Here is a 23193-nt window from a genome sequence, read left to right as displayed (position 1 = left end):
AATTCAATTCAGTTTGGTTTGAAACACTAAAACAGTTAAAACATAAAAAATTTCAGATCAAAAATGTGTATTCATAGTTTAGATTTGTGTTCACATTGCTGGTGTTATGTTAACGTTATTTTTCTGTGTTTAGGTGCTGCTTATCAGTATGCTGATGTTATAAGGGTCCTTTTATGTGGGCACTTACCGTCATCCTTCTAGGAGGCTACGACATGTTGGGAAGTTGTTTATATGAGGCTTCTGGCCTTTGGGAATGTCTAGTGGGAACGTCCTATTACAACAGAGGAAGTGCATTCCTACAAGGACGCAATTCAGAAAATGGATTTTAAACCATCTCCTGTTTTCTTGATAATTACATGTACAGAAGATTTTGTTCTTTAAGATACAATAAAAGATACATTTTGTTACAGATAAATACAGATACAGATAGAGCATGCAGAGATTAGCATGTTATAAATACTAAGTAACATTATTACAATGCTACTAAATTACTAGGAATTTACACATATTTATGTTAGAATAAGGGAGGGATAGTAAAACATTTATGCTGTTTACACCTCATGATCATAATCACCTTGTTCTTTTTTCATTTGTTTGTTTTATCTTCTTGAGGGTTTTTAATTATGTAACCTTACCCTGTTTCCTTCTTAAACTTTTCCTTGTTTAGCAGTGTCATTTCCTATGATTTCAGCCTGTACTGGTTTCTTACATCACATAATGACAGGCAAGAGCAACAATTTTTAGAAAGATCTTATAGGCCTTGACGAGGCTGTAACAAGGTCCTTTAAAAGGCACAGATGTTGTCTTTATTTTAAAATAGGAATGTGCTTAGCTCAAATACATGAAAATAGAAACCTAACTTTATTCTTTAAGTTACTTCCACTCTAAAGGTGACCATCATACGCCGTCGCTTAAATTTCAAGTTTGTAAATCTGCCTTTAGAACAACATTTACACTCAAATTGGGTTGTACAAAGTCACTCATCTCCCATGGACAAAACAGAGCTTAGTTACACTCCCCAAATGATTTTCTCATTGACCAAATTAAATGAGCAGGGCTCTGGGGAGCTCTTATCTACTGACCAACCATCTGAGAAGGCCTGTGCCTGAGAAGGCCTGTGCCACATTGGGTGAGCTGTCTATAGGGGTTAGATACTAACACTGGGCATAATCATTAAACCTAGCAAATGGAAGATGAGGACAGTGAGTGATTGGAATGCAAATTTTGTGCATATTGTAGCCCAAGTCTCTGTATAAATAATGTCTACCAATCTGTATGAAGCACATATCACTGTATATAAAGGCAAATATGTGGAAATACAACTTTGGGTATGCTGCTTTCAACAGAAAGTTTTTTTACACTCCTACATTTGTACTTAATAAAAAAAAAAAATAATCCCAATAGAGTTCTTTTAAACTATATTTTTAAACTAAAATCATGGCACATGTCTCTTCATGTCATTTCACATTTTCCCCAATGCAGAATGAGACAAGGCTACTGCTGTAACTATAAGCATATGGTGACCATTATATTCACACTGCTGTCCACTTGGAAAATGCTAATTGTTGACTGATAATCTACACCTAATGTTCTTAAAAGCCCAGGGATAAAAGGGCAACATGTTTAGACCGGTGACTGCCCATGACTGCCTATTAGAAAGCTTACTGGCATTCCAACTCTGTGAGTTGTTTGCAAAGAGAGATCAGCTGTGATTGAAATGGTCTTCTAGCACTCATTCAGAAGGAAATACCTGGCAGAAATGAGTCTGAAAGGTAGCTGCTTTCAAGCCTAAGCCCACCAAAAGTGTTTCTTTTACAGGAAAGCACTCAGAAAAAGATGAAGATTAAAGATTCACATTTGTAAAGATTTGACAGCAACATTGTTAAGCCAAACTAATATTTATGATAAGAGGAACTAAAATGACAAATCATGTCTCACATTTCATTCCTTTTCTTTTCAGATGGCACATATCCAATGAAACCAATATCCTGCTCATGAAAAATGTATAAAAGTAAAATAAAGCTGCCAAGCCATCAAACCATTCGATATCTAGCCAAATTCACCTTAAAATGGAATAAAAATGAAAAAATAAAAAGCCATTTAATCAAAGAGCACAAAATAACAAGCCTCTTCAGTGACTCACAGGCAGTCATCAGCAGGCAGAGGTTTATGTGAAGGTTTTGTTCTTTTCCAACTCCAGACAGATAACTTCCTACAGCAGTTATGGTGAAAATAGCTGTGGCCTTGATATATTTTCTCTCAATATTATTGTGTTCCACTGACATACAGCTGAGAGAGAAAGTGAGAGGAAATTGGGTAATCTGATTCAGCCACAGATATGTGTATGGTTTTGTGGGGGGTGGGGTGGAGGTTGTGTTGGAAGAACAGGAGATATTACCATAATTGGGTCTAGTTTTCAAAACCATAAGAAAAAACCCAGAGTTTACCTTCTTCCAAAACCCCTATACTCTCAACATATTGTCTTGTTATTAATCTTAAATCATATTATTCACTGAATACAGTAAGTAACTGCAATGGAACTAGTAGAAAATATGAAAATGTTTAATGAAAGACTAATGTACCAAAACAATGACTAAGTTACACTAGATCTCACACACATTAAAAGAACATGTTTGGCTCTATAGAAACTCACCATAAGGTAATAGTTTAAAATAGAGTAATTTGCTAAAGCAGCTATTTAGAAATTAGCTGCTGTCTACAGTTAAAACAATGGACCCAAACACAAAATATAAATATTTTCTTGTGGAGTTTTTCTACAGTTTCTCCACATCTTAGTATCAATAGGATAATCCCATACACATAATATAAAGCAGACTGGACCACTACAAACTTATTACAGCAAACATAATTTGCTCAAATGTGACTTAATGATTTAAAAATGTGACAGAAAAACACAATTTTTTTCCCAACTTTATCGAGCATAACTGCAGTCTACTATCAAAAAAAAAAAAAAAAAAAGATTGCCACATTAAGCTTTTTTTTTTTTTTTTTTTTTATAAAAATGTCTTATAATGTTTCTTTAAACTTTTGGTCCTAGGCAAGAGGCAGCAAGGAGGGTGTGGGGGAAGATGAAGTGCATTTACTGGTAAATGGCTCTGTACTTCATTGTTCAGATAAGAGATTCCTTTACAGCATCTGGGCTGTGTTTGCACTGATGGGCCTTCTTCAAGAAGCTGTAGATATGAGATGTTTTAAACTGGTCCAGTGAAAATCTTACCACAATATAAGAGAGAGGGGTTGTTTGGAGATCTTGGTGATTTGTTGTACTGTGGTGTACCACACCAAACTGCTGTATACTTGCATCTGATTGCAAGTTATTTTAGATGGAATAAACAAGCAGTAGGTAAGTTGTACTGTTTACACAGTAATTCTCACATAGACATTTCTGCTCCTGTACTGACCACTTTAAACTGATGGCGAAGCAGATTGCTAAGATACCTTAATTTATTCCCTCTTCTAAAACACACACAAACACACATATGATGTAACATGGTGAGTTAGCATGTATGTCAGAATAGTAGTTCACTATATGGGAAAGACTGTATCAATATTTGCCCAATTCCTCCACTCTGAAGTGTCACAAGGTTTAAACTCCCTGTAGCAGTTACCCAAAGCAAATCTTTCCATATATGGAGTGAGAGAATGTAGTGCTCCTACTCTGCTGGATAAAAAAAAAAAAACCTTCACTGTTTGTTTCCATTTCACTGTACTATAAAACTGCATGGTATGTGCAACTCCTCATTAATGCCATGCGTAAGTCACAATCAGCCCATCTATATTCAAGCACAGGGTCATAGCTAAACGGGGACAAATAGGTCAAAGAGAGTTCTGATTGATGATTAAATCCAAACACTGATATCAGATCAGCTGTAGTAACTCTGACATTCATGATCAAACAGGTAAAATAAGGTAAACCAGTTGTTGTTTACATACTTCTGTTATTGAAAGGGCATGTGCTTTTCACAACAAGCAAGAGACTAGCAGGAGAACAGCCATACCATCTGAGCAAATACAAAGCAGGGCAGAGAGAAGGCAGGTAGTGAGGGTTAAGGGCTTTTTAGAATTACTTGCTTATGGTTAACCGATGTTCTTAGGCTGATTGTGTGTGTGTGTGTGTGTGTGTGTGTGTGTGTGTGTGTGTGTGTGTGTGTGTGTGTGTGTGTGTGTGTGTGTGTGTGTGTGTGTGTGTGTGTGTGTGTGTGTGTGTAACTAAGTATTTGCGTGTATTCCTCACGCCATTCATTCCAAACCACACTGGAATGCATTGGGGTGACTTACTCCAGATCAATCATTTGTACAGAACCTAACTTTTAAAAGTGTTTATTTCATTTCTCTTTCTCTGCATTACTATAACTGCCTTTAGCTTTATGCAAGCTTTTACTCATTCATGGCTATCCACACTTTGGATGTTTTCACTATTTTCCTGCAATTGTACTGCCAGAGAAAATGTTCAGCTTTGAGAGAGTCATATCACTCAATACAGTTGTGGAGAGAAACCTCCCATGGGACAAAAGCCCAATTACTGGAAAGTGATGAAAGAAAACATCTAATGAAATATGGCAAATGAATCAATCAGCATGCCTTAAACACCTTCAGGTTATCTAGAGGAGACAACAAAATGAAAAAGAAATAAGCACAGACTGAAAAGCTAGACATATCCTTAACTGATACTTTAGTAGATATATAGCATTCTTTGCATTAAAAATGCCACTGAACATTCTCATTGTGAAATGTCTTTCATTATACTAAATGCGTGACATGTATCTGGGAAATTGTTCTACGTTTGTTCAGCTCGCCTCAAAAATGTGGGCCAGCCGTCTAAATGAGAAAGAACCATTTCCTCAACACATTTCCAGAGTTTCAGCAAAGCCCTTGTTCACTCATGTTTATTCAGCTTTAATAGAGTCTGGGTGGGGAAAGCCACAGCTCAGAGTAAAAAAAAAGAGAGGGAAAGAGAGAAAAAAAGAGAAAGAGAATTGTACTACAAGGCTCTCTCTGAAAGTAAAAAATGTGGCCTCTTTAGCTTGATGAAAACCTCCAGGACGTAGAGGTTTCGTTTTGGACAGATGGAATGAGAAAATGGAAATGGTTTATTCATTGGTTTTCATATAACTAGAAAACTATACACGAGAGAGAAAAACACAAAGAAAGTGCTTAAAATACTTCAGAATTACAAAGAGTGTTGATATAGGATTAGCTATTTAAGTCACTAACTGTGATAGGTTCTGTTATTAAGAGCCACTACTATTTTGCTTATTGAATTGAAAGCCACACACTCCAGAAAAAAGACAAAGGTGTATGTTGGGTATTTTGGCATGTCTCAGCTGTGCAGTGGCATTAGCCATTATGACCTGCTTAGGTTTTTAGCAGTGCCCAAAATTAGAAGAAAGCTTTTAGTGTCCTTATATAAATCAAACATCAGTATATCCCTCTTCGCGAAGCTGCTGTTAGATTGTGTTATAAAAAAAAAAAAAAAAGGTAAACACTCAGGGGCGGAGGTTCAGCTAGAAAGAGACACAAGAACATTACATAGACAAGTTTGTGGACACTTGATCATAAGTTTCACATGTGCTTTTGAACATCTCTCTTAGTCTCAATTAGATGTCATGATAACCTCCACACTTCTGGGAAGAGGACACCATTTTGGAGTGGGCTTATAAGTAAAGACAAGTAATGTTGAAGGGTGAGGAGGCCTGGGGAGCAGTCAGCGTTTTAGTTTATCCCAAAGGTGTTCAAAAGGGTTGAGGTCAGAGCTCTATAGCAAACCAATCATCCACCCCAACCCATGCAAAACATATTTTCATAGAGCTGACTTTGAACAGGTTTGGCTCTACTAGGTCAAGTGAAGGGAAAATGTAATGCTACAGACATCAAAAACATCTTATACATGTGTGACTTTAACTTCATGTTAACAATTTTGGGAAGAGCCACAAATGGCTGGAAAAGTCAATTGTTCGAATACTAGTGTTATATTAGTTTTCCCATATAGTGGACTCATATTGAATAGCCATAGTTAACCCATATAGAATAGTTGGAAAGTATTATAATAATCTTTCAAAAGTGAAATGCCTTCAATATACTGTTTAAACAAATGTCTCAAGGCCAATAAATCTGTTCTATTTTACAACTAAGTGCAACAGCAACAATGGTATAAAGAAAAGTGGTTGGGGCTAATTTTTGTCAAAGCTGCATATTTATACAGCTCATCATTCATGCATTCTATTTTGCAGGATTTAGTGTGAATTGGGGTAAATACTGTATTTCTCAGCAGTGCTTGTGCCTGTGACTGAAAACAAAATATCATATATATATATATATATATATATATATATATATATATATATATATATATATATATATATATATAAATATATATATATATATATATATATATATATATATATATATATATATATATATATATATATATATATATATATATAAATAATGTCATATAATTTTAATGTCAAGCTACACCTATCTAATAATATCAGCAGTCAGTGGCGATTTCTGCAGTTGTAGTAATAGTAATCAGTGCATCAGCTAATTCAACTACCTAAAGTTACTTAAATGAGATGATGAAAGTTTGTTTACTTATTGAATACTGGGTCTCTTAAGACACTTACATAAACCCCAATTGGCCTGTGATGTGGGTAATAATGAAAAGAATGGGTAAGTATAATTAGAACATAAAAAGAGAGAGAACAATTTATTAAATGTGTTTACTGTTTTGAGCAAGGAGCAATGAGAAAACCCAAAGAGAGAGAGAGAGAAATAGAGAGAGAGAGAGAGAGAGAGAGAGAGAGAGAGAAAGAGAGAGAGAGAGAGAGAGAGAGAGAGAGAGAGAGAGAGAGAGAGAGAGAGAGAGAGAGAGAGAGAGAGAGAGAGAGAGAGAGAGTGTTTAAGTGGAATTCCAGTGTACAGTCTGTAAATGGAAATGCTTGCACCTCATGGAGGAACAAAGACATTAAGCAGCCACCCAGGTTATGAAAAAGTGGCTAGTAGTCCTGTGGGTTTGATGTTCTGTTCCTCCAAGTGCATGTTTAGGAAGATGACGTGCATATGCTGTATGCTGGGTAACCCCTCAGAGACCAGGCCTAAAATAGTCATGTACTCTACACCATAGCCCTGCACTCACTCCCATCAATTGCTCACACTGTCCTTTGAGTTTACACTCTGGACCCATCCCTCTCCTAGCTGAAAGGATCGAGACTGTTTAAAGGCCATCAATCTTTTGCATGCCTCTGTTTAAAGTGGAAATTAATTAAAGGTAGATCTCAGCTTTAGAGCAAGATGTGTTGGAAAATTTGTAATACATTACATTGCAAAATAGTTTGTCATTTGGGACTATTAAACAGAAATGTACAATGATGCTTCACAAACTATGATGGAAAATAAATAAAGCAAGCCAGTGCAGTTCATCTCTGCTTTAAAATTTCCAAGAATGCAATATAGGAAAACAATGGTGGTGAAATATTATCCACATAACTCTTAGAAAAAAGTTTAATGACTCATTTGGATGGTTTATGGTTCTATTTTAAAAAGCTTTTCTCTTTCTTATAAATGAAACTCCAAAAAAGTGCTATATCACCCTAAGAAAAATACTACCAAAGAACCATTTGATTTAATCTTCCTTTTTCTTTTCTTTTGCTCTCTCTCTCTCTCTCTCTCTCTCTCTCTCTCTCTCTCTCTCTCTCTCTCTCTCTCTGTGTGTGTGTGTGTTCGAAAAAATCAATAAGCTGTGGTTTTCTAATAATAAACTGATGTGGTGTCCTAAATGTTTTGCGTTTTGGGTGTTAGTTGGTTGGAGGCACATAATGGAAGAATAATTAAGCATGGAACACTGTTGAACACTGAAGATGCATTTACTGTATATTACTGGGTGTCACAGTGAAGCAGTGTGCTGTGAGACTTACAGCTTCAAAGCTGCTGGTTCAATCCAGAGCTCAGGTAACAATCTGTGTCAGACTCTCACATGCTCTCTTGGTGTCTGATTTCTATTTCGAGTGCTCAGTTTTTAACGTACAGTGTAGATGGATTTGCTATGCTAGGTTGCCTCTCAGTGTGAATATGTATAAATTGTATATGGTGCTCTGCGGTGGACTGCTGGAACCCCTCCAGGGTGTATTCTCACCTCATGCCCAGTTCAGGCTCCTTGATTTGTGACAGAAATACAGTATAACAGTTAATGGAAATAAATGAATAAATGACTTACACTGCTTGTACAAAAACAACTATATATCATCAAAGTATTCCCCCAACATTGTATTTGTTTAAATTTGATATACATAGGGAAAAAAACAATAATCACTCTTTAAATCAATCAATCCCTTTTTTTTTTTATTTTTTTTTTATTTCTCAGATCTCTACAGTAGATTCCCTTTTGCCACAGTGGGAGTCTAGGATGGAGCTGGATGAGAAGGGGGGAAGCATTATGTGCTAATATGTTTCCATGCCTTTACACCACTTGGATTGGCTTTTTGGACAAAGCAGACAGAGACAATTCACATTCAAGTGTGATCTTTCACACACATATGTGGTAAAATATACATGACATGGCATTTTTTATTCATAATATATAGCTATTATTTCCCACATATCTTTAAAAAGAGCAACAATCATGATAATGAAATTACTTCTAGTAAATGACATATATATATATATTATATATATATATATATATATATATATATATATATATATAGCACCATATTTGGCAAGTTATTTTTTTCACTTATCTAAAATCCTTATGCTACTACTCAGCCTTTCCTCAGTACCAGCATCATTCCTGTGGTGAAAAACTAGACCAAGCAAAACACAGTACTCAACCCAACCTCTCATTTAAGAAAAAAATGCTCAGAATTCCTGTATGAAATAGGAGATGAAGCTTTGAGTGTTGGAAAGTGTAGGGTATATTAAACTACAGAGAAATCTGGCTCTGCATTGGCCCGACTTCTAAATATTATGTGAGTTTTACTGAAAGGACTCCAGAGGTGTTTATGTGCTACATAAAAAGAATCCAAAAAAAGTTATTAGGTTTATGCAACACCCTATTGCATTGAACTACACTTATATTTTATGCACCTTAACATGTTTTGTGGTTTCTTAAATATTCAGAAACATTATTAATAATACTCAATAAAATATTCACTTTCCATCACTTGCAGTATGTACAAATAGATACATTTTCAGTCATGAAAGCAGAATAAATATTCAGACTAACACCCCATCCCCCCTTTGCTCAATTCACTATTTATTAAATGTTAGAAACTTGGAACTTAAATGAAATTATGCCATGAAGCTACACAAAATATCCCATTATATACACAGTATAAAATGTGTAAAATTAACAAAATTATTTACAACCCCAAACAGGATTACATAAGGATTTAGTGTTATTGCTTTGCAACTAAATTGGTTCCAGTGCAACCAGTTGTCAGAGATCACACCAGTGTCTTGGGTGTTTCTCTGACTAATCACCAGAATTTTAACAAATGGCTTCCCCATAGGCAGACTCATGCTTGTGCCATTTTCTTCCCATTCGTTAATAATTGATTTAATGGTGCTTTGGGGAACTTTTACAGTTTGGGACTTCCAGGAACAGGTGTACATACTCTAAGGACATGCGACACTTTAACTCCACACAGGTGAACTCCATTCAACTGATTATGTGACATCTGTGAGCAAAAGGTTCCAACAAATGCAATAGTGGTAAATACTTAAGAATTAATTCTTCATCCTCTTTATTCTTTTCAACAAACGGCAGGCTTTGACGAACAGGACAAAATGATCTAAAAATCACACTCATTTCAGTGGAAATGACAAAACATTTTAACACAGACAAATGAATTGTACGGTTACCGTTCAAATTCTCTAGACTGTGTACTGGAGCAAAAGTGCCATATGCCCTTATTTGGACATGCAGACAGAAATTTGGCTCTCCACTAGTAACCAAAGCTGTATAGGAACTTGACCACAGCTTGATAACAACACAGATGCTACAGCGACACCTACAGGAGAGAATGTTTTTAAACGTACTGGGATATTAGAAAGGGTCATTTACTGTACTGTACAGTCTTATCTTTGTGATTCTACAAATATTATTCTAGTTCTGTAGTGGTCATTGAGCCCAAAGTAGACCACAGAGTGTGTTTTGCCTAGTGTCATAGTGACCTTCTTGCCGCTGCAAGCAGGAAAACTGTGTCAAACAGCAAATACTGTCGGACTCCAGTGGAAAATAAGGACAGCAAAATCATCAGGATCTGCAGCAGGCACAGAGACAAAAACATGCACCATTTACAAAAACAATGTTTGTTGAAACTTTTTATTTTTTTTTTCAGTGAATACAAAAAATACTTTCGTGACCAGATAAATATTTTACATACAGCATCATAATAGTTTCATTTTATTGTTACCATTTCAGTTGGTTAAAGAGGGCCCTAAAATTCTAGTTTAATTGAAGGAGCCGTTTCTTCTTTTTTTTTTCTTCTTCTTCCACTCCATTAAAAGACACCACATTTTAAACCACATATTGCAATATCTTCATTACATTTATTAGTAAATATAAACAAACCCTTCATACATAGTGGTTTATTGAAGAGAAAACTCTTATTTGAGACATAATTGCAACAAGTTTCATTAAAGCCTCAAATCAGGAAACAGGAGGCAAATTTGGGGACAAAGACAAGAGGGATTGCAGCAATAAAACTGTTACAAGACCACATCAACTAAACCACAGCATTATGTATGGTTCACATATGCTTTTTGTTAGGAAACTCTGAGCACACTGTGGCATCTAGTAGTTCCTGATTGGGGCTTTGCAAAGTAAATTGAAAAAGTGTAGATACGTGTGTATGGAATGCCGTGTTGATTCTTGACTCACTAGAAATGTAAAGCATGTGAAGTCAGTGACGCTGTTACACTAACGGTTCTTAAAGTGAATTACAGCTGGCAGTTGAGCAGTCTACCAAGGCAAGAGCATCAGGCCACATCAGAACAATAGAATATGGCAGAGCAGAATCAAACAACAGTCAGTGGCTGTTATAGGTACATTGTTTATACTGCTCAGAAACGGACAAAACTACACATTTATACCTACTGCTGCAAGTTGCCCAGTTAGCACGAACCAAAAAACTAATCTTTATGGTTTCTCTTATAGTGGTTGAGGTTATGATCTGAGTCTTTGATAAGCCTGAAGGGGCAACTTGCATCAGAGCAGACAATATAAGGCACTAATATACATCGCAGTCCACATTGAAGAGGTGGAATATTGCAGGTTGATATAATATATGTAGTGTTTTGAAGTGCCACGTTGTGTAATTCTTAATACGCAAACAACAATCAAACAAGAATAACTATATTTCCACCTGAAAGGAAGCCACTAATTGTTCTCACTAATGTCTACCACAAGAAGCACACATTATTTGCAGAAAAAGAGTAGACTGGAATACAAACAATATCAGTGCATCCTATAATTCTTGAAGTGCCGGGTCATTTTTTTTTTCTTTTTTCGAGTCATGCATGTGCATCCTCAAATTTTAAACACCTAAGTTGTAGGTCTCAATAGTCTGATTGTGTGTGCTGAATGTATACATGTGCACTGTGTATTGTGTGTCTGAAAAGGAACCGAAAGGTAGAGTTCACATTACTTTTGTGTAAGAGACGGGTGTGGAAACACAGTGGTAAAGATGTCTGAACTGTGTTAAACATGTCTGAGGTATTCATGAGTTCTTAGAACACTTAACGGTATCTGCTTCAGTCCCTTGATTTACACGACTATAACATATCTGTGACTTTAATGCTTTTGGTGAGGAGTTTTCGTGACTCCCTTATCAATAAATAATACCACAAAGCACAGTAATGTACATTTTACCCATAGTCTTATAATAAAGCTCATTCTAGCTGAAAAACACAATCTTACAATGATTTTGACTTTATGATATGTTTTAAAGTTGTGTAGTGCTTTAGCGAAGGCTTCAGATAAATAGTCCTGCTTAAAAATTTCACAAATAAAAACATTTAAGCAAATACATATGTTCTAAAAGCTGGTCAACAACCATCCCACTGTTAGGACATCACAGGATCATACAACTCATGTTCTTTTCACCTGATATCACCATATTCTGGTGTATTTTGTGGAAAGAGTATGAATGAATTACTAAAAGGTAGTACTAATCGGCCAATGGGATTATAATAATAAAGTCTGGCGTACTGCTTGGACCTTTTGCGTTCATGCGTGCCCACAGACACACGCTCACACAAAGAGCAATTAAATGCATATCACACTGAAAGAAAAAGATCTGCAGCAAGACATAACACAAAAACAAGACACATAGCCCTATGTAGGAAGAGCAACCAATCACAAACAAAATTACCATCCTCATGAGTGGAAACCAGCCAATCGAAGGAATTAGACCACTCACATCCTTAAACATCATGATACATCAGCGTCTACGAGAAAAGCCTCCAAGACGACTAACATTCCAACACCAACGTCAGACAAGCTCACGGTTATCATTGGACTTCATACTATTTGGTGTGTGTGTGTGTGTGTGTGTGTGTGTGTGTGTGTGTGTGTGTGTGTTCGGGTGAGAGAGCTCAGCTATGATCTTCTCGGAGCTCAGTGGGCAGAAATTTATACTGCTGTTGTCGGATGTGGGCCAGTTTCTTGCGTGCCTCCTCCAGCTCTCTCTCCTTCCTCAGCATCTCCTCCTGAGCTGCAATGATCTGCAAGCATAAAGTGATAGACAGTATGCTACTTTTCTTTCTAAAACAAGTCAAGCATCAATCATCCAATCAGCACTCATCTTAAAGAAGCTCAAGTAATTGTCCATAACTCTGCAGTATATTTCTTTTTATAGCCTGAAACACTGTTTCTAAGAAATGCTTGGAGTCTCATTGAGCTTAGTGCTTTCAGTGCATTTTATTGCTTTCATGTACAAAAAGAACAAACTGCAACACATGCATGAATCTGGACTCCATTTTTGCATGCAATGTGTAAAACTGTATATTTTCACTTATTTGATTTAGCAAATATTTGTGTTGTTGTGTGGGTCACAGCATCTGGCACTCATTTCCTCCTCCTATTATGGTGGTCTGTTTTCTGCCTCGCTGCCTGTGGGGGACTTCAATGTCCAACCTTATAGCACGTGCTGTGCAGCTTTAAGAAATATAGTTTGAAATATATATATTGTATACACATCAGTAGAGCTTTATGTTGTCTTTCATTCCTCCTTTAATTACATTTCATTTGCATTTGTTCACAGTGATAAAACTTATTTCATTCTCGTACGTACAAAGACAGTTGCGGTTTAGTTCTCTGCAATGTCTGAATCGCCCCCTCTTACTTTTACAAATTAAAAAAAATTAAATTAAACCCTTGAGAATTCGAGAAACATAATGGAGGATCACTCCACTTCTCTGTGACTGAGACTTCATGGAATGTGAATAGTGTGTGATAGAGTGCTGGATGCTAAAGCAACACTGCTTTAAACTACAGAATATTTCAAATGCAGAGTAGGATCATAGCAATAAGAATGTTTTCCAAAAAATGGGAAGAAGAGAGAGAATGATCCAACTGGTGATAATTGAATTGTTGCATTGTATCAAATTAATTTAGTTCTGTGCAAACTTGCTCAAACTAATATCTACTGACAATAAACCTAAGACAACACGCACATCATACGTATAATATTCTAGAATTTCTTTTTTGTATAACCAATCACACGGACACTATAATCTATGAGCATCTTTAATCTGAATTGCATGGCAAATTCCAATCTTCAGAATCAGCTGCATTGGCATTTGCAGTGCTATGTGAGGCAGGTAATGACTCCCTAATGAATGCCATTACAAGCTCAAATTTCACCATTAGAAAGTCAAATGAACTGCTGACAGATATTTTGCTCAGCTGTCCGTCAGTGTGAGCAGCCTTACTGACCAGATTAAGTGTTTCTGCTCGAAAGATTTTTTTTAAAGGAATGTCATATTATGGACATGAAAGCCAGATAGGCTGCATTTTTTACATACGTGGCCTCGTAATTTCTTTATCGTTAGATGGAAAAAGTTCTCTCAATTCACTCAATGAAATATTTGCCAAGTAAAAGTAAAACAAGCTTTCTTTACTTTTAATAGGCATCTAAAAAAATGTACACGATGAGGAAAAATGCAAGGTTTGGGGTTTAAATAAAATCTGACCTCAATGACTGATTCAAATTCTAACATTTAAAGTTATATTATAAAAAACATAACAAAAGATATACAAAATACAAATTACAATACAGCCGAAAAATATGATATACATTTTGAATAGGTTTTACCTGTGCAATTCCGCCAACAAATTTAGTCTTGACCACCACGCTATCGTCCTCTGCCTTGTCAAAGGCAGCTTTCTGAGCTGCCTTCACTAGATTATCTGACGCCCGCTTAACTGCATTCCCGGCAGCCTGTAGACATTATGAATAAGCTAGTATAATAATGCAAATAGACATTCAGCAGTCTGAAATGTAACAATATCTCTAAACACAGAGACACTCTTTCAAATGCACTTCTGGTTTATAAAAGAATGTTAGACCTGTAGTCTCCTCATTGCCTCCGAGTCATAGTCAGCTTTCACTTTGCAGGCCACCAGCAGCTGGGCGGTGGAGGCTGCTACTTGTTTAGCAGACGAGATGAGTTTCTCCTCACTGGCGTGACCCTGCACTGAGGCGTTGGCTGCTTCACATAAGCTACTAGTGGCGGCTGCTACCATACGTGCCTGTGTGGCACAAAATGTTAGAAAAACAGAAATGTTCGTTTCTTCATAAACTGTGCTTGATATTCTGCCAAAATGTTTCAACAAGAGGAAAATGATTACTGCTGAGGATTTTTCAGATTTCGATACGGAAGTCTCACTGCAAGGGTACTGCTGGTTAGACTGTGACTCTGAGGCTGTGCAAAATGTTTCAATTGTCTTCTAAAGCATTTAACCAGTTTATCAGAGGAATAGGGTGGTATGACGTGAGGTTGTGGTCATTTCTTATTTGCATCTTCTTGGAATCGGAATTTCTAGATTTACTTGCTTACAGTATATATTCCTTAATCACTTCTATTATTTAAATTAATGTATGGCCTTGAAAACAAGTACTGTGTGACTTTAATTAGAATTGGGGCCGTGTAAATCAGAATAACATCATAAACAAATTAGTGGATAAATACAATTCAAATAAAAAGCAAATCTGACAAACCTTTACTGGTGAACACAAAGTACCACTAACTAGAACATTATAAAATGAAATATATATATATATATATATATATATATATATAAGTCTTTACTCACTGCTGATATGAGACCCTGAGACCACTGGCCATCATCCACAGCATTGGCTGGAACAGAGCCCACCTAGAGAAACAAATATTTATACACTTAATTACCATAAACAAAATGGATTGGGTAAACAGGAATTTGAATAGTTAAATAAGCATAAGAGCACTGGCCATTTAACATGTGAGAAACACAAACTGACCTTGCCCTGGGCTACAAGTTCTCTTTGTGCAGCTGATGCAGACTTCACCAGAGCACTGGTTGCTGCTGCAATTGACTTTGCTGCTTCCAAGATCTGCTCTTCAAAATCCAGTGACTCATCTGCTTGCTGTAAACAGAACGACACAGTGAATAAGTCAGAAAATCAACAAATAAAAATAGCTCAGATGTTTGTGCAAAGAAAGTTCGATTTACTTCAGCTGTGTTGTAGGATGCATATAATCTATGTATACAACTAAAGGGACGGACAAAAAAAAAAAAAAAAAAAAAACCAACAACCCTCAAGTATGCTCAACACTGAGGAACATTCCTGAGAGGTCATTTATTCTAATCCCAAACTTCTCCTAGATCTCTTTAAGGATGACATCTACTGGCACAGAGGAGCAATTGCATCATGTTTCAGTCCCAAATTGCTCAGTGCAGCCAAACCCTTCACAGAACACCGTTTGTAAATGGTTTTTGAGTGATAACAGACTGTGATCTAGCAAGCATGCCACACTAGTGGGCATACAGGCTCTCTCACTCACAGCACATAGAGCACATGAGTCTGGAGACAGGGCGGGACACTGTAGGAATATGTTTGATATATAGTTGGACTGAATAACAACCTAATATATCAAACATATCAGACAGAGCCCTGCAGCGAAGGCTTCCAGGTCTAGCTGACCTCGAGAGCATGGAGGAGAAGAGAGCAGGACAGGTGAGAAGGGGAAACTTGAATATAAGCAATAAGGGATGAACGAAGGGGGCGAAGAGAATGGGGAAGATGGACAAATAAGATAAGTTGATATAAGACAAGCAGAGAAAATATGTGAGGATGAAGCAGAAGGAATGGTGGTACTGTGTGGTGTCAGGAGAAACAAAGTTTCTTGACATGAAAGGAGAGAACATGGTGAACAGACACAGAGAAACAGTTGTGAGTAGGTCACACACTAACAGTGTTAGCATTGTCTTCCCTGAACAGCGTCTGCCAAGAATGCGCACAAAAAAAAAAAAGAATAATAAAGAAAACAAAAATGATTGAGACATGTGTAGAGACCATGAGCATAAGACCAATGAGCAATGAAAATGAATAACCTTCCATGAAAAGATTATGTGCAGTTCAGGGAGATCTACAGTGGGATAACTACCACATGTTTCCTTTTCATGGAATCTCACCAATGCAATAAACTCCCAACTGCACACCATGGCATTTGCACCTTTATCTAGCACCTCATCGGCTGACTTCAAGCATCAATCCATCTGACTAACTCCTGGATTAAATAGGGTTAGGGTGGGCATGTTGTGGTATGCTACGTGTAGCAACTAATAATACTTTGATTTAATTTCAGGGTGCAACACAATCTAAATGCTGCTTTTAGTGCTCTAAATATGAACTGCATCTCAACTTAGATTTAAGCACCAAATGAGTGTGATCTATCCAGGTTGCAAAAAAATATATTTATGAATTAATTTTACACCATAAAAAAAAAAAGGAAAACTACCACAGTACATCCTGATGTTTTTCCTTTTTTTTTTATAATCCTGCTAAATTACGACATCTTCTAATTGATTGTAATAGATTTAATAGATTTCCCAAAATATAAACAAAATGTAGACTAATTTAAACCACCGTGACCGACAGTTAGCTACAACTGGTACATATTAATGATGACGAAAATAAACCTTATTTGCACTTTATATCTGTTAGCTCACACCATGAACCTTTGTTTTGCTGTTGTCTGGGATCCCAGGCTTGAGCCACACCTTTAATCTCAAACAGGTGCTTTGTGAACATTTCTGGCAAGCTTCCTCTAAAACCTAAAGGTAAAAACTAACAGCACCTTCTACCTCTACTGGTAGCTCTATTTGAAAGACATTATCTGTTTGATCCAAATAATGCAATTCATATTTCATGTCCCTACAAAATAGAGCGCGTCTTCTACTAAAGGTTTTCTATCAGATTCTAATCAGATTATTTTGACCCCTTTCACACACATAAAAAAGGTTTTATGCCACAGTGTTGTGTAGCATAAATCACACAAAGTAGTTTATTTCAGGATGTGTTAATTTGAGTCATAAATTATTTTGCTCCAATCTCTTAAATTGCGGTTGTTTGTGGAGATTATTTTCCTCATGTGCTCTAAAACCTTCATTAACCTGCAAACAAAGGAATTATCAAGCAGCACCAGAGAAGCTGAAAACCAGGATTTCTGACCAGGATCATTTCTTTCTCAGTTACAGTCTAGCCAAACTTGAATACGCACTGATCACTGAAACTCTGAAAGTAGGTTTTTCATTATTTCTGCACAGTTCCCACAGTCCCATCAATCATCTTTACTACAATTGAACATTGCATTTTTACACTGTTGCATTAATGCAGTTCTGATTCAAATGAAGTGACAACTATACAGCTAAATCTCGAAATTATAGTGACTCATGCTAAGGTCTAGTTATATAGAAACAAATCCCAGTGAGCTTCTTATACAAGTCTAGATTTGGGAGTTGAAAGTGTATGACGATGAGAACATCGGCTAAAATGACACAAAAAAGCCAGCTGGATATGTTGGCTTTTTATAAAAAAAAAAAAAAGATAAGTAAGCCACAACATGGTGAACATCTCAACTTGAGTTTCTGTCCACAGCTCAGTTAGTCACATCACAGCTTTACAGTTTCTGTATAGATGAATTTTTTTTTAAATCACTCCCTTAACATTATGTTAATAACATTAATAAAACAAATAATAAAAGAAAGAGAATTATTATACAAATATAAATTACCCTTGTCGGTAGACTGAATTGAATTTTTACTGCGATTTCTTTTCCTACTGCAAACATAAAGCTCTGATAAATAGACTGAAAATGGTCAAAATCTGTTTAGTGAGTCACAATCTTGAAGCGAAAAGCATTGACAGATTTATTTTACTTCAGACATATCCAATAATAAAAACACTTCTGGAATAAATTGTTTGAGAACGCTGACCTTTCCGTTTGTTTCCTGAGCGATGGACAGGTCTGACTAAGTTTATCTCGCACAAAAATATAATCTTTACGATATCGAACAATGCGGAGGTTCCTGTAGATTGGAAATACTAACAAAAAAACTGAAACATCTGCCTCTAAGCCTGCAATACTTTGTGTAAAAAATATAACATTCTTTTAGGATGCAGCAAACCCCCATACCAGCCAGAAGCACATTCCAGTACCCTGAGGCCATGTGGAAGTGATTTGACACAGGTATGCTGGTGGACAGAGTTATGAAGAAGGGTGTTTCGGAATATAGGACAGACAAGGCAGGGATGAGTGGATACCTTCGGCTTGGTTCTGGGCTTTAGCTGCTCCAGTTTTTTTGCTGCGGCCTCAATAGAAGCAGCGGCTCCCAGCAGCTCAGTCTCAGCGATTACTGTGGGGTCCTCAGGGTCTACCCACTCAGAGCCTGGGGACACATGTGGTCATGGGTAAGTTAAGTCAAGTTTTATTCATAAAGTATATTGAAAACTAGGAAAAGCTTTACGACATGCCGAGGTCAAATCAATTAAAGTGGAAAACATTAAAAAAAGAGAATAAAATAAAATAAAATGCATCAAAAAAAGCTATACACAATAAAAGACATTACACTGTAAAAGACAGGAAGATTTACATAAGGACGGATATGTCGAAAACTATAGAGCCTTGCTTTAATCACCACTGCAGCTTGTAAGTACAGCTTGTGGAAATGCGTTTTTGATGGATTATCCTCATTCTTTACTGACTTTTTAAGTGGCTATAAAATACTCAATTTTTTTTAGCAGCTTGTGTAGGCAGGCAGATGGTGTTGGGGATTATACCAAACCCTGGAGAACCCTGCCCCTCCCATATAGTGCTTCCCTCTGTGTGTGTGTGTGTGTGTGTGTGTGTGTGTGTGTGTGTGTGTGTGTGTGTGTGTGTGTGCGCGCGCGCTCCAACGCTCATGCTGTCTCATACTTACCTCCGTCTGCAGCAGAGGAAATGAAAACAGAAGAATTAGAGGAGTGAAGCTGGGAGACCCAGTGGGCCAATGGCTTTATTAACCCCATACAGATACAATTCATCACAATGTACTGCCTATTACAGCTAACACCGATATGGCTTTACTGACTGGACCAAACTCTTAGTTTACCTTCTTATGGCAAAGGTTAGTATTTTCAGCATTATAGATTTATTTAAAGACCTAAGTCTGGGTATGAAGTGATTTAAAACTAGGACTGCTATTAAGTAAATTAAAAGTAGACTGTACTTTTCACATCTCTCCATAAAACCAGGAAGTTGGGAAGATGACTATAAAATGACTAAAATTAATCTCTTGACCTGAAATTACCAAGTGTTTTTCATAAGCCGCACCTGTCTATAAGCCGCAGGTTCCCACATTGAAACTAATGAACTTTACACACGCTTTAACGAAAGACAGTGTCTGTTACACGGCTTGTATCTAAACAGTAGCCTACCAAGAAAGTCATTGTTCACTGTCTTCCTCCTTCCTTTCACAACAATTTCCTGTTGACAGTCCGAGTGAGCGGAAGGTCAAACGTCAGAGGAATCGCATCCATATTTATGATGTAGTGCGGCCTGATTCAGTGGGAGCGCGATTTAATATAAAGATTTTAATTGGTTCACCTGAACGCAATTTCATTGGTCTAATGTTACGGGGCTCAGTTTTTAGCTTGAAACTTGTGAAACCGGGAAAAATCCATATATTAGCCGCTTCTTTGTTTAAGCCGCGGGGTTCAAAAAGTGGGAAAAAAGTAGCGGCTTATAGTCCGGAAAATACGGTGTACACACACACACACACACACACACACACACATGTATTTGCATTTCCTCACCTTTCATAGCTTCAGCAGTCTGTATCAGCTCGGTGACTGAGCTAGCTACCTTCTTTGACAGCACAGCCAGCTGCTGTCTGTGCTCTGCTGTAGGCTTCTGCAAAACCTGGAACCACATGAACATACTGGATTACTTTTCATTAGTTTTAGAAAACCTTGAAATAGCTTGTACAAGACAGACACAAAATAAACACAAAACGCACTCCAGCTGAGCTCTTTATAATTTTGTGTTACAATACTATTCATCTATTCATTACGATTTTAGCAATTATTCAGTAGAAACCCAAAGTCATTACACTATGCTGCAATATTCTTATCTTGGTTAAAAGCCTTTACACTACAATAGGTGTTTACTCATTTTCTAGAACACTATGGCAGACATTTAAAAGAAAGGGTTTCTGTTAATGCCCTAAAAAAATTTAGATTTAAATTAAAATTAATACCGATGTAGCAACGTGAGCACATACTGTCTTTCTGAAGCCAACCAGCTTGTGTCAGTTGTGCTCCTACTAACTGTTATGACATTAAATGTTACTTTACATGACAAAATCTTGTGATGGGACCATTTAGGTGCATGAAAATATGATTAAATTAATTACTGACAGCAATATGCATTAACAACACACACACACCAGTAGAACGTGTTCGAGCAGGTCAATGTATCCGTTTGTACACTCTAGGCCATAAATCAGGGCTTTGCTCTGCACATCCTCAGGCACCTCCTGATTATATGCAGCTTGCTGAAGGAAAAAGACAAAACACTTAACAAAATGCATATGATCTCTAAAGAATTACAAGAAACAAACACCACATAACAAACCACTAAATGGTCAGTGATAAGAACTTAGTTGTTGCATATAAACTATCTGTACTATATTAAATCAGAATAATAAAAGAATAAATAAATGTGGGAATATAAACTGAAGTTTAGGTCAAAGTGTCCTTGAGAAAGAGGAGTAAACTGTGTGTACACTTCCCTCAAGCCTCTCAATATGCCTCCCCCGTTTGAAGCTGACTAGGTCAGTGCCAGGGCTGCTGAATGAAAGCTTGTGTGTAGTCTGTGCGTATTCAAATGTGCATCTGTGCACCTGTGTGTATGTGCGAGATGAAGAATGTGATGGTGCTTGTTGAGCGAGAACGATTAGCACCTTGCAGGTGAGCAGCATGTCGGAGATGGCTTTGCGGCTCAGGTTGGCAGTGGCGATGACGTCCTCCTGCTGGCCAGAGTTGCCCGCTGCCACAGATTTGGCAGTGGCTACAGTGATGCCCTTGGTCATGCGGATGAGCTCCTCTGGCGTGGCGAGCTTCTCCGGTGTGTCCTTGGATTGGAAGACCTGTACAGAGGGCAATTCAGTGAATACGTTTGTAAAAAAACATTACATACACATTAGCAAATGTTTTTTATTGGCTTGGTTGAACTTTTCTAATATTCCTAAATGGGTTCAACACAATCAACCATAAAAGTGTTAAGAAATGTTATTTGTTCTTAACGAAATACTTTCACAATTCACAAAAGTGCATTTTCACAATTGCACTTTTACCTGTGAATAGGAAAAAACCCAAGCATATGATGGACTTGATTTATTTTTTTGTTAGGTCCATTCATTTCCAGACATTTAACTTATTTGATAACACTGACAAAGAAATTAGATATAATAAACATGCTACATAATAAATTTGAGCTCAATGTGTACAGCGCCAGCTTTAATTTTTACATCCACATCCCTGTTGAACAAACACCTATTTACAGCTGACCAGACAATGACAAAGACCAACATGAATGATGGGAAGAGAAGAGTAAAAAGTAAGTAAGGAACTGCTTATGCGGAAGGAACTCATTTTGAAGCATACTTCATTTTACCACGTTTACATGAATAGCTGCAAATGGAGCTGACTTCTTTGTAATTAATGACGTGACTGCTGACAAAAGCAGCTGGAGGAATTGTAAAGTGTATAGAGCTATATATTCCTTAGATTTTGGACAAGACAAACTCTCATCACGGCTAATTGCCAACAATAGCAATGTTGAATTTATTACACCTATCCTTCTATGTTGGAAAACTGGTTATAAGAGCTAAACTCCAGTAGTAGTACTATTGGGTAGTATAGATTTTATTGCTGTGTCAGCATCTAGGTTGATCTTTAGGGTAAAAACAGTTACAAAGGTACAATCTAAAATCCATAAAAAGACACGTTTCATAAATGTTAAATCGCACTTCACAGAAAACATCATGCTATCAAATTCTTCACACTTTGTTACTATAAAAAAAAAACAAAAAAACATGTGATGTGTTGAAGCTGGAACTATGGTCAGAGCTGTGATGAAAACCACACCACTGTAATACACTGTAATACTAAATATCGACTGTGTTATTTATAATCACCTTATGGATATGGTTCCAAATTACTGTTACAGCAAAATTCAGGAATTCAATAATCCAATAAAATATACAATAAACAACTATTTTAAACCTGGAATCACTGCAGGTGTGCAACAGGAAAAATTTAGATGCATCATTAATAGCTCTTTAGCGGTGACTGCTATTGTTTAGTTTTGGTACGCACTGTAAGGCTTGTTAAATGCTCTTGGGCTTCTGAGGGAACCCTGATAAGGATTAAAAGGAAATTAGAGGCAAAGCTGGGCACGGAGCACTGCTGACTTCCTCTTACACTTGCTCAATTTGCCACTATACCACTGATAAGTGAAACCAAAGGGAGAGACTGAGGTTGAGCAGAGCAGGTGAGGAGTATGCTTTAGAACATCAGCGTGTTCCTCAGTGTACCTGCTGTAAATAGAACAAATAGAGCAAGAGATTCATCCAAGTAAATA

At 36.9% G+C, this 23193-nt stretch overlaps 1 protein-coding gene across 1 annotated transcript in view; it reads right to left on the bottom strand.

Moving 5' to 3' along the window:
• Positions 1 to 10331: 10331 nt before the first annotated feature.
• Positions 10332 to 23193, bottom strand: part of tln2b (talin 2b) — a 124265-nt gene continuing 111403 nt past the window's right edge. The window contains exons 50-58 of the mRNA XM_083545856.1: positions 21512 to 21697; positions 20996 to 21103; positions 20364 to 20469; positions 18834 to 18958; positions 15528 to 15653; positions 15341 to 15403; positions 14594 to 14776; positions 14340 to 14465; positions 10332 to 12747 (exon numbers count right to left, since the gene is read on the bottom strand). Of these exons, the coding sequence (XP_083401982.1) occupies positions 12619 to 12747; positions 14340 to 14465; positions 14594 to 14776; positions 15341 to 15403; positions 15528 to 15653; positions 18834 to 18958; positions 20364 to 20469; positions 20996 to 21103; positions 21512 to 21697 (1152 nt within the window). The 3' untranslated portion in view covers positions 10332 to 12618. The remainder of the gene's footprint in view (positions 12748 to 14339; positions 14466 to 14593; positions 14777 to 15340; positions 15404 to 15527; positions 15654 to 18833; positions 18959 to 20363; positions 20470 to 20995; positions 21104 to 21511; positions 21698 to 23193) is intronic.

The sequence above is a fragment of the Silurus aristotelis genome (genome assembly GCF_946808225.1).
Source record: "Silurus aristotelis genome assembly, chromosome: 7".
NCBI classification, from domain to species: domain Eukaryota; kingdom Metazoa; phylum Chordata; class Actinopteri; order Siluriformes; family Siluridae; genus Silurus; species Silurus aristotelis.
This window is presented reverse-complemented; position numbering and strand designations above follow the sequence as displayed.